General features: G+C 45.1%; 1 protein-coding gene across 2 annotated transcripts in view; it reads right to left on the minus strand.

Annotated features, from left to right (window-relative positions):
- Positions 1-893: 893 nt before the first annotated feature.
- MCCC2 (methylcrotonyl-CoA carboxylase subunit 2) overlaps positions 894-12,679 on the minus strand; it is an 83,672-nt gene continuing 71,886 nt past the window's right edge. The window contains exons 15-17 of one of the 2 annotated variants that reach the window (XM_004703550.2): positions 9,203-9,317; positions 6,559-6,644; positions 894-2,058 (exon numbers count right to left, since the gene is read on the minus strand). In XM_004703550.2, the coding sequence (XP_004703607.1) occupies positions 1,941-2,058; positions 6,559-6,644; positions 9,203-9,317 (319 nt within the window). In that variant the 3' untranslated portion in view covers positions 894-1,940. Of the gene's footprint in view, positions 2,059-6,558; positions 6,685-9,202; positions 9,318-12,679 lie in introns of both variants that reach the window. The other variant, XR_006679565.1, reaches the window with a different exon arrangement.

Here is a 12,679-nt window from a genome sequence, read left to right on the forward strand (position 1 = left end):
TATACATTTGCCATGGTACCATCTGCTAATACAGAAAAAAATTTATATAAATTGTTTTGAAAATCGTTTTCTTAAAAACTGGAAAATAATCATTTCTCTCATTCTTAAGTACCCACAGAGGCAAATTTAGACACTAATAAGCTCTGAATTTTTAAAAGTCCAAGTTTCTCATGTTGTCCATGAAAATGTTAAAACAAGCCTTTTTTTGAAAAACATTTACCATTATTACTGGATCTAAACTCAAAACCCAAACTCTTAGCAACCCCATAAACAGGGTAGAGCTGCCCATGTGAATTTCTGAGATTGTAACCCTTTATAGGAGTAGAAAGTCTCATCTTTCTCCCGAGGAGCAGCTGGTGGTTTTGAACTACTGAACTTGCAATTTGCAGCTCAACACATTACTCACTACAGTTCCAATATGGTTTTAGAAACATTCTAATAAAGGCAGAAGGGAGTTATGGTGGCATAGTGATTACATGTTCAGATGTGATCCTAAGATCAGCAGTTCTAAACCACCAGTGCTCCTTGGGAGAAACATGGGGCTTTCTACTCCTGTAAACAGTGACCGTCTCGGAAACTCACAAGAGCAGTTCTACCCTGTCCTATAGGGTCACTATGAATCAGCATGGACTGGATGGAAGGAGAATAAAGGCAGAACTCCAAACATACCCACTTATCCTTAACTTGGGGATGGTTCCTGCAAAGGCATTTCATCTAATCTTAGTAAATACTCTTATTTTCTGACATGGATGCAAATTATAAATTAAAAGATTTATTTACAATACTTACTGTGTTCTTTCTGAAAATGAAGAATATGATCATCTATCTACCCCTTTTATAAAAAATTTTAACTTCCTAGCTCAGAAATGAATCCTAAATTGACCACACACAAGTATTTGAAATATTCATTTTATTAGGAAAACACTATCATCAATGACCTAATTTTACAAACTATGAGGCTATAAAATGATTTATTAAAAAAAACAAAACTAGGTCCGATATATATCGATTACAACATGGATTTTTCATTCATTCAACAGATACATGGGCATTCCACAGTGCCAGGCACGGAACGACAGGGTGAAAGAGGATCCTTGCCCTCACAGTTTACCTGCTAGCAGGGCAGTGCTGTTACAGAAATACGGCAATGAGTTTGTGACAGAGGAATCAGGTGGAACTCTGTAAGAAGCTCTAACCCCATCAAGTCCAAATCACGTATGAGGAGGAGGAACATAAGGATAGGAGAGAACCGCAAAGAAAACCAACAAAGAATGGCCCATGTGGTTGAGAAAACCCGGCGTGAAGGCATAGAAGCTGCGAACAGCATTTCAAAGACAAAGTAAGACTGCTACGGAGAGTGAAATCAGATGAATATGGAAAAGAACCCACTGGTTTCAGCAACTGGAAGGTCAACTGGGACCGAGGCCGAGCTGTTGGTAGTGGAGAGGAAGGGGCGGGGTGGGGTGGGGGGACCGGTTCAGAAGCAGAGCTCACAGTGCACACAGGCTTGGCTACGGTGGGGAGAAAACAGCACGGCGGCCAGAGGGAGAAGCAATAAATGGCTTTTTATAAATCAGTGTATTAAAATCATGTATAATTAGCAACGTACTCTTTGCAGTGGAAATACAACTCTCTGTTCGCAACCCCAATAGTACCTGGGATTTCCAATACGATTTGTGGACCACAACGGAGAACCGCACACTATTCGTGCTCTTCACTGTGGGTGATAAAACGAGGACACAGAGATCTTTCTCTTAAAATTTTTTTTAATTTTAAGTTCAGCTTCACCAATAACCTCAGTCATTTTTTGAAGTAGAAAAGTACAATGTGTGGTGTAAGAAAACAATTTAAATAGTCACGTGTTCAAAAAGTCCTAAAGGTTTAAGGCTATGAATATGGTAACTTTGGGTGCATGTCCAACCGAGAAAGCTTCAGTCCAGTTACATCCTAAAGGTGCCGAACTCGGTCTTCTGGATGGGGGCGTTGAGGGCTGCGCTAATGCTGAGACCCAGGACCATTCTGGTGTCCGCTGGGTCAATAATCCCATCATCCCAGAGCCTAACAAAGACAAAGACAGACGTGATTTATCACAAGGTCACCCCCAAATGGCCCTTGATATATACTTCTGCTCATTTCCCGACATCTGACATTTCACATTCCGACAACAGTAACATATCTCCTATCTTGTGCATTAACAAGTAGCCGGGGGAAGAGAGGGCGCAGCAGAGTCAGGTTTGAAAGAGAAGTTCACAGAGGCTGCCACAGGTGGTGTTTCCCAGGTGATCACAGGATGGGCGGGCAGCTCCCAGGAGGCCAGGACAAAGTCACAGGAGCCGGGCTGCAGGAGTCAGGCAGGGGCTTGGAAGATTTTTCTTTCAAGGAGACCTCCCTGCCACCTCCACAGCATCCTCTGGGCCCAGGTGGCTGAGCCTCACCTGTCTGCAGGAGCAGTGGAAGGTGGAGCAGTGAGGCCCAGGGGTCTACATGGAGGCCTGGGGTGCAGCCAGGTGACAGTGGGCCCCTGCTGCTCCAGAAGCAGTGGCAAGCCCCGCTACCACTGCCACCCCTGCAAGGTCCACGTGGTCAGGAAGGTGTGGGGCAAAAGAAGGGCCCTAGTACCACCCAACACGCTCTATAGGCAACGGTCAATGGGCAGTGAGCGACTGGGTGTGAGGGGAGTGTGGGGGGAGGTCATCCTCCCTGAAAACAGTCAGTCACCAGGCCAAAGGGTGGCCCTGCTCCCTGCTGCTGGGGACAATGGACAGGTTTCTGTAGGCAGAGTTCACATCCTACTGATAATGGTCTCTATCAGTTGAGCCAGAAACAAGTCAGTTTCTGTGACATCCAAAATTAGGCTGCGATCCAGTATCTAGGATCCACCCATCTTGTCACTTGTATACCCCAATCCCTCCTAGACCACGCCCTCTCATTGCTGTATAACCTATAGTGCAACCCCTTCCTGTGACTGTATGTCTTTACCTGTAATTAGTGGGCTTGCACGGCCAAAAGGTATATAGGCCTGGGTCAGCAATAGAGATCTCTCTCGCTGGGCTCTAGCTGGTCTCTCCCCCTCCCCTCTCTCCCATCTTCTCTCCCTTGTCCCCTTTCCCTTCCCCCTCTCTCCACCTGGACCACCAAGTGGGACTGAGGTGAACAATGCTACCACAAAATGTGTCTGACTGCATTATTGTAATCTCTCCTCCACCTCTCATGCTCTCGATGACTTCAATATAATATATAGACATCTCAACCGTACAATTGTGCTTACTGAACCCATGGGTAGTAATAGTGGGGGGCCAGCCCCCTCGAAAATTTAATACTACAAGGGGAGAGGGGCAGAGGGAGAGTGCACGGGTGCTGAAGATGGGTATGGCCCCGACTCTCATGTAACATCAATGTTTGCATGATGGCGTGGTGTTTGGAACCTAACCATGTCACAGCGTGAGGCGTGCATACCATATTCCATACCCAGAAATGCCAAGCATGTTGTGCTTTGGGGAGTCTATGGATCTACTACTGATCTGCATCTGTGTGCTGCCGTTGTCTTACAACCCAGGAGGGGGGGAGGGGAAAGCAGCATGAGCTTAGGCCCAATTCACAGCAGAATGTCATGTTAAGGCCTAGCAACTACTTGCTACAAACAAACAAAAACCTTGATTTTAAGATATTGCTACTTATTTCAGGAAAAACTGTCCTGTCCCTCTCCTGCTCATGCAGATGTACAAAACCCAGTTGGCATATTCTTGCTGTGAACGTGGAGAAGGGCATGAACCCCGGTAACAATCTTCCACCTCTCCACTAGAGAGGGTGTGCCCAGAGGTCCCCAAAATTCTTAGGAAACTATGAAAATTACTGAATGTTTCAATATATTTTACTTTAAAAAATGCCTTCAAATGGAATTCTTCTAATTTTTGCTACAATAAAAAAACAAGAACTTTAAAAGTGCTAGATATAGAGACTTCAGTTTGCATTTCTCTGACAATCTTAAATGTATAAAGAAAAATGAATGAGAAATCACGCTTGGTAAAGGTTATGAGTAGGTGGCAATTTTCCTCTCTTTGAATCAACTTGCCTTTGGGATCTGGACATAGCATCAATTATTAAAGCACACAGGCAGAGCAGGAATCAGATCTTTGCTCATAAAACATTCATATGAGGCGCTCTGAAGTATAAACAGCCAATAAAGGAAAGCCGGCCCTTGTAATCTGTCACCTGTGTCAATTGATTACACACACCCCTTCCGCAGCCCACAGCAAGCTGGAGAAGAAGGGGCTGGTGCATGGTGTTCATTAAACAAGACTGCCCCAGGTGAGACGTGCTAATGACACACCTGATTAGCTCTGACCATCCAAGCAAGGGGAGCAGCGCAAAGCAAAGCGGGTGTGCTGTGGATGGAATGTGTAAGGCTGACAGCAGTGGCTCACAGCCTTCCTTGTGCCACGACCCTTCCATACAGTCCCTCAGGTTGTGGTGACCCCCAACCATAACATTATTTTTGTTGATACTCCATAACTGTCATTTTGCTACTGTTAGGAATTGGACAACCCTGGAAACGGGGTGGGGGGTCAGGACCCACAGGTTGAGAACCGCTGGATTAGAAGCCGCTATGGAGGATGAGGCAGCAGATGATGGAGGAGCTCTCTTGACAGCTCAAGCCAGGTCCACACCGAACCAGGCCAGAGCGTTTGCTGGCTCCACTGAGCTTTACTGGACCCTCAGCTGGCGTGAAGACCCTTTTGTCTCAGAGAGAAAGTTACTGTCTCCCTGCCACAGCAGGTTCGCGAGAGGTTAAACAACGGCGTACCTCAATAGACAAACCTTGCTGTCCCTTACCATCTATTGCCAGAGGTCCATCTCAGCCATCCGTTCTCCTGCCTTGAATGTTAATCCTCTGTTGTTCCATTTTTTTATATATGATGATGATGAACACATAAAAATAATAAAGGATTTGCTCTGTTTCAGGAGATAACATCTCAACAAGGGCCCAAAATAGAAATGATTGGCTCACATGAAACAGGTTGCTTTTCAGTAGTGTAATACTGTCTCTGTGGATGCCCGTCAGAACCCTATGTGAAACAACTGTAGGTGAGTTTGCAGTATGCATTTTATATTTCATCTTAGGGTTCTCTTCTGGTTCACGAGCTCTCCTTTGCTTCTCCTGATTACTGAATACGGCTGTCTAAATGATGCCCAAAGGAGGAACATGTACACTTCTCAAACCAAAGCCTGTACCGATATTTTGTTCTTAGTTAAATGAAATGGTGACCCACCATAACAAAAAACCTGTAAATTTGTCTGTAAAAACATACACATAACCAGGGGTGAACTAAAGACTTAAAAAAACAAACCCAGATGGTATTATATGAACTTGGAGACTAACTGTGCTCTTGAATAGAGGTATGTTTGGTCTTTGTTCAAGGAGACCTGGTGGTGAGTTACATTTTGCTACTGACTGCAAAGTCGGGAGTTTGAAACCACCAGCTGCTCCCCGGGAGCAAGATAAGACTAACCCCGTAAAGAGTTACAGTTCTACCCTGGAGGCATATGGGCTACTAACAACAAGGTCAGAAGTTCGGAACCATTGGTCACTCTGCAGGAGAAACACGAGGCTTTCTATTCTTGTCGAGCGCTACCGTCTCAGGAACCCACCGGAGCAGTTCTACCCTGTCCTAAAAGGCTGCAACAAACCGCCATCAGCTCAATGGCAGTGAGCTTTTCTGGTTTGGGTTTTTCTTTGAGCCTCTGTACCTGCAGGGGTTCAGATTCACTGACTCCGAAGAAGGATGCATTCAACTGACTGAAACGGATCCTAACTGAAGTTCCCTCTCTCCCTGCCAGTTTGCCTTCACAAGTCACAGCATAAATCACAGCCTAACCTAATTTTAAAAGACACAAATAGTTGTTTTCTTTTTTCCATCTGCCCAAGGGAGAAAGGAACCGACATGCAGCTTAGATTACTCTTTAGTATGCAGAACAGTAAAGTTGTTGGAAAAATAAGCGGTCTGAAAGCTAGTCTGCAGCCGAGACAGGCCGGTAATTGATGGCCTCATAAGTGTAGGAAAAGCGAGCCGGGCGTGTGAGGTCATTCCTGGACGCTGGGGCGAGGGCCTGCCTGGGACTGATCGCGTGGACATGCCAGCACACTTGCCAGCCAGCGCCCATAAGCGCCCGGCTACCACCGCAGCGTCAAAGACCTTCTCTCATGTTTAGGTAGAAAATTACCATCACTAACTTCTGAAACTGGCAAAGTTGGGATTAAGACTCCTTATTTCCCAACTCCTAGCACAGCTCAGGAGCTAGGGCCTGAAGACCACCCACCTCTGGCTGCACTGCCTCGCCATGCCCGCCCCGGAGCCCCCAGCCCCCCTGAGGGGGAGGAGCGAGAGCAGTGGTGGAGGGGAGAGGGGCAGCGCTCCAAGAGGCAGCAGCACAATGTCAAGTGTGACCACAAGAGCGTCTTGCGTTCCCCCAGGGCTGGACCACAAGGAGGGCACAGATGGAAATGAAGCTGCTGCCCAGTCAGGACACACGCCCATCCGAGAGGCCCCTGGCTCCTACCTGGCACTAGAATAGTAAGGGTTTCCTTCCTCTTCGAACTTCTTGATGATGGGCTCCTTGATTGCTGCTTCGTCAGCACTGGAGAACTGCAAGGCAGGGAGGGAGGTCACCCCGTGGGCCTCTGAACTGAGGAGGAGCAAGCAGAGCAGAGCTTTTCCGAACAGTGCTTACCCCACAGAGCCAGGCCTGTATGAACAGTAACGCCCAACCCGTAGATAAGAGTCGTTGGAGGCTCCACACGACCCGTGCACGTGCCTGAGTGCCGCACAGGAGGCGGGAGGAACGCAAGTGCACCACCGCATCTCCCCGTTACACACCGTACTCGGAAGCCAATTCATGGGACGTTGAAAAATAGGGCATTGCTGAATTACTAAAAAGCCTATCCAAACCCGCTGCGATCGAGTCGTTTCACACTCAGCTGGCTACAGTAACTCGTGTGAACTACACGATATAACAAAGGGGTTACATTATATTTAGCAACCTCTGTTTGGAAAGGTGGAGAAGTTTACATTTTTCATTCAAAAACAGCCATAGTGTAAAAAGTTTTCAAGCTTAACAGGTTATAAACATCAGCCATACTTTGAATAACCTCTTCAGTCCACTTCCCAGAGAGCTGGGAGAGGAGAGATGTTTCCCTAATTAGGAAAATAATGCCTTGCCCGTCAAGTATTACTGGGAGCAAGTGATAATTAATTCAGGTGTAAAAATCTTCATAAGAATTTATTTTGAAACCCTGAAAAATATTTCAACTAAAAAACTCCCACACCAAAAATAAGGGATTTGTTTCAAATGAATCACCTCTCTTTGTAAATAAGGAGTGCAGGTGGTGCTATGGGTTGGTCTCTGGGCTGCTAACTATAAGGTTGGCAGTTCAAATCCACTAGCTGCTCAATGGGGAGAAAGAGGAAGATGTCTGCTCCCATACACATTTACAGTCTGTGGTGGTTACGTAATCTTATATCAAACTGAAGATATGTAAACGTGTAGGAGTGGTACTCAACCTGCCAATCAGGTCACGGGCTGATGGTACCTCCTTGAAGGTGTGGGCTTCTCATAAGGAGGGTCTTGGACCCTGCCCCCTCTCTGCTTTCGCCTAAGCCAGATTGCTGTCGGAGCCCCCACCTTTGGATCCACAGGACTCTCACCCACTGGCCGGGATCTTCCTGCACTCAGCATCATTACATGTGGCTGCAGGAGTCTGACGAGGGACTTAGGAACTAGTGTCAGACTTATGGATTTGAGCTGGACTGGGCGGGGATATTTTCTCCCTATGTAATTACCGTTCTTTCTTACACCTGGATGAGTGTCACTGGATTTGTTTCTCTAGTCAACCAGGCCTAACACACAGCTTACGTATAGGGCCACTATGATTAGAACAGACTCGGTGGTCATGGATTTGGTTTGAGACTTTCTGCAACTAGATCATTGTATGGGCACTCCTCCGAGACACTAAAGGTTCAGTCCCAGGCCCCCAGTGAAAGGCCGACTGCAGCGCAGCCAGTGTGGTGACTTTTTCACTCTGCAGTGTGTATAGGGGTTAAGCTGACACTGTCCTGTAGCAGTGTGCAGCAGCATTGTGAAAACGTTTAAAAGGTGGTGAGAATTAAGTGGCACAGACACACAAAGTGAGCACATGCTGTTGGGAAAATGGCGCCCAAAGGTTAGCTCAACTCAAGTCGGCCACAACGCTTCAATTTGTGAAAGAAAAACAAAAACCACCGCATCTGCAAAGTACAATAAAACAAAGCATAATCAAACAAGGTCTGGCTGCATAAATCAAGAATTTAGAAAGCACTGTGATTGCTCCGCTTTTCCACTGATTTATGAAAATGGGTGAATTCAGAATTCAAGTGAATCAAAACACAACTACTTAATAGGCAACCATGCTGCTGGGCTTCAGAGAGTCTAAGACCTAGCTTGGAGATACCTGAGAGGATTTCATGCCATCTCCCATCCCCACCCTGCCCCCGCCATGACAGCCCTTTCCTTCGGTCCGGATACCAGTTGGCACTAAAATAAATGTGAAACCACCACTTGAAGTCTGCAGCACCCGTGCAACAACTCTGTGAGGCATGTGCAGGCGCTTTCGGCGGGAAGGCTATTCCTCCAACACTCAAACGAGGCAGCTGGCCGTACGACCCCTGAACAGTAAGCTTGAGGAGACAAGGCTTCCTCCATTTATCCCCTGGTCGTGTAGCGGGCTGAGTTCAGCGGCTAACCACAATGTCAGCCATTCAAATGCATCAGCTGATCCTGGTGGGAAACACGAGGCGTTCTGCTCCTGTAAAGACGTATGGCCTCAGAAACTGAAAGGGACAGTTCTACCTTGTCCTACAGAGCCACGGAGCATCGGAACTGACTCGATGGACAGTGACTATGTGGTTTCAATGCTGAGGCAAGAGGGTACCCGAACAATTCCCAGAACTCAGAAGAATCTACCAGAAACACAGATGAAAGAACCCATTTTCAAAAGCAGCCACTTGCTGATTTGCCTTTCAATGAGCCCCTCTTGTGCAAAATCAAGCCCAGGATTGATTGTGTGGAACCCGACCCCACCCAGGGCCACACAGTGATTCTGGGCGCCCTGCCCCATGGCACCAGCAAAAAGCAAACACTGAGGTGGATAAGGACTTGTGGCATTTACCTGTTTCCCTTCCCGGGCTTTCTGGTCCTTTGCTACTGTTGCTAACACATTTGCAGCCTGCTCTCCTCCCATCACGGAGATCCGAGCATTTGGCCATAGGTAAAGAAATCTTGGACTAAGGGGAGAAAAAAAAAGAGGGTTAAGGGAGGTAGTCAAATGAATTCTATGTACAACACAATTGCTGACTGTCAGAGGCCCATGTTTTCCCTAAAAGTAAGTTCTAGTTACACATGACAATCGTTTGAGTTTTGGGTTTTTTTTTAAATCCCAATGCCTGGAACCCACCCCAGACCAATCTACAGGATGAAGCTTGAGCAAAGATATGCTTTCTAAGTTCTCCAGGTGATGCTGGTGTGTAGTGGTAGTTTGAGAGCCACTCCTTTAAATTATCCCAACTGAGAAGCTCAGCTGATATGCTTTAAACACACATGCAGGCATCTGTAGACTTGATAATACAATGTAACACTATTACAGAGACAGTTCCTCGAAATCCTAATCAACAACTCTCAGTTCTCCCGATGGGTGGATAACTTGTCTTCCTTTGCTTTCTAAAAATGTATTAGTTATTGTTATGTACCACTGAGCAAACACAGCAATCCTACGGACAATGAACAACATACTATGTGGTCCTGCACCATCCTCACAATTATTTCTATGTTTGAGCCCAATGCTGCAGCCACTGTGTCAATATGTCTTGTGGAGGGTTTCCTATTTTTTGCTGACCTTCCACTTTGTCAAGCATGATGCTTCTCCAGGGATTAGTTCCTCCTGACAACATGTCTAAGGTATGTCTAAGGTATGAAACACCATACTGACTTCTAAGGAACATTCTGGCTGTACTTCTTCCAAAGCAGTTGTGCTTGTCCTGCTAGTAATTGTACTGTCAATATTCTTCACCAACACCCTAATTCAAATACATCAATTCCTCTTGCTGTCTTCTTCATTCACTGTCCAACTTTCACATGCATGTGAGGCAAATGGAAATACCATGGCTTGGGTCAGGTGCACTTTCATTTTCCAAGTGACATCTCTGCTCTCGATACTTTATAGAGATCTTGTGCAGGGCTGACTGATGCTTTATATTGCTTGAATTCTATGAGCTGCTTCTTCCATGAGCACTGATTCTGGATCCAAGCAAATGGATTCAAATATAATAACATCATTATTTTAGCTTCACCAGAACATTAAAAAAAAGATAAATAAAATCCCTTTGAGACCCGAGATCCCTGTGCAGTGAACCTCCTGGATCCAGATGGCAGCTAGCACATCAGAGGAGCAGCAGCAGAACCAGGAGCCAGAGCACGGACTTCCCAACCCATGGAGTAAGCTGAGTGCTTTTGTGCAGAAGGCTGGCTTGCCTCTGGGTACTATTGGGGAAGTTGGGCTTGCTAGCTCATAGAAGTGGAGCTCAGTTGCCTTTAGGTTGTGGCTTATAATAGAGAGTGGTGGGCCCTTTGGGCATTTAGTAGCAGACCTGAAAACTTGTAACTTGTCCTGGTAAACAACTACCCTGAACATTTCTCACTGGCATGACAACCTGAACACTCCTTTAATAAACCCTTTCATTATGACTTTGGTCTGTGAGTTTTTATGTAACCATTACAATGGGTCTTAGAACCCAAAGAAGCAGAATAAGGAACACTAATTTCTCTATACAAAACCTTTCAATAGAGTTGTATGAGCCCCCAATAAAATGATTTTTTACAAAATAAATCAAACCTTTCAATGTTAATACACCGAAATCTATCTCATTCTCTTGAATAGTGGCTGGGTACTGCACTACATGGCTATTGTCCAATTGTGTGTTTAGCTACAGTCCTAGCTAGGAGCCTCAATTTTCTACTTCTACAATAATACTGTAATAAACTTTCTTGTAATTACCCCTCTGGCCCACTTGCAGCACGTTTCCATAACAGAAAATGCTGAATTGTTCTCAAAAGTTGTGCTATGGCTACAGACAAGCACTAACCGTATGGAAAGGGCCCTGTCCCCCACACCCTGCCAACAATGGGTATGTGATCATCCACCTTTGTCAATGTGGCAGAGAGAAGAAAGCTCTCATGTAAATGTGTGACAAGTAGATTCTGATTCACTTTGGGAAAAAACCATAAATAAATCATCTTTTTAAAAAATCCATTTAAACATGCAAAAACTGTACATATTTTCTTTTCCTCTTTCATTTCCAACAGTGCGAGATACTTCTTGAGGGCGAGACAGGCTTTCTTTTCAGTAAGCAACATCTGAACCCCTTTCTGCAGACAAGATCCACCCAACGCCTAAAGCACACACGGCACACCAGCCTGTGTGATCACAAGGTGTTGATAGGATCAGGTGTCAAGCATTTGAAGATCCAAAACAATTATATCAAGGTGAACAAGGGGGGGTCGGAATGGAGACCCAAAGTCCATCTGTAGACAATTGAACATCCTCTCACAGAAGGGTCATAAGGAAGGGATCATATATCCAGGGTACTATTCCTCACCACACCCATCATGACCCAGTTCTACCTTACAAATCGAGCTATACCAGAGCATGTACACAGTTACAGATAAGAGCTCTAGACACTTGGAATCCAGGACAGGAACAGTAACGGGAGTAGCGATACCAGGAGGGTAGAGGAAAGGAGGGAGGAGAAGGGGGAGAGAGGGGGAACTGATTACAATGATCGACGTATAACAGCCCCCCACCAGGGGGACCAATAACAGAAACGTGTGTGAAGGGAGAGATCAGACAGTGTAAGATATGAAAATAATAATATATAATTAACCAAGGATTCACAAGAGTGGGAGCGGGGAGGGAAAAAAGAGGAGCTGATACCAAGGGCTCAAGTAGAAAAAAAAATGTTTTGAAAATAATGATGGCAACATATGTACAAGGGTGCTTGATACAGTTAATGTATGGATTGTTATAAGAGCTGTAAGAGCCCCCAATAAAATTATTTTTTAAGAATTTTCACTCCACCATACCCACTAATCCACTTAGCTATCTATCTTGCACAAGTCCTACACATATTGCACCCTTTTGGTTACTGTAGCTTCACACCGAGTCTTGATTTCTGATAGAGCAAGTCTTCCTCCTCCTCTTCCTGCTCCTCCTCCTCCAAGTCTCTTGACTATACTTGGCCCTTTGTATATTCAAGTAAGCTTTTAGAAACAGCTTAAATTCCATCACAAAAATGTTAAGTTCAGATTCAAATTTTAAAATCACAAGTATTCTGTTTGGGACTACACTGAACTCAATGTATATAAAATTGAAACAGGCCATTTGGGAGGGATTTTACTTCTTCATAAATTTTGGAAAATCTAAAGTTTTCATAAGCTTGGTATATTTCTCTATTAACCTTAATTTGTTTCAATAATGTCATATAGTTTTTTGTGTGTACTTCTCTAGAATCTCTCATTAGGTTTATTCCTAGGTGTTTCATGTTTCTGAAACTATCATAAATGGAATCTTTTTATTCGTTTTCTAACTAAAATG

This window comes from Echinops telfairi, unplaced genomic scaffold (assembly GCF_000313985.2).
Source record: "Echinops telfairi isolate 266 unplaced genomic scaffold, ASM31398v2 ScPeMD7_7469;HRSCAF=8507_1, whole genome shotgun sequence".
Lineage (NCBI taxonomy): Eukaryota > Metazoa > Chordata > Mammalia > Afrosoricida > Tenrecidae > Echinops > Echinops telfairi.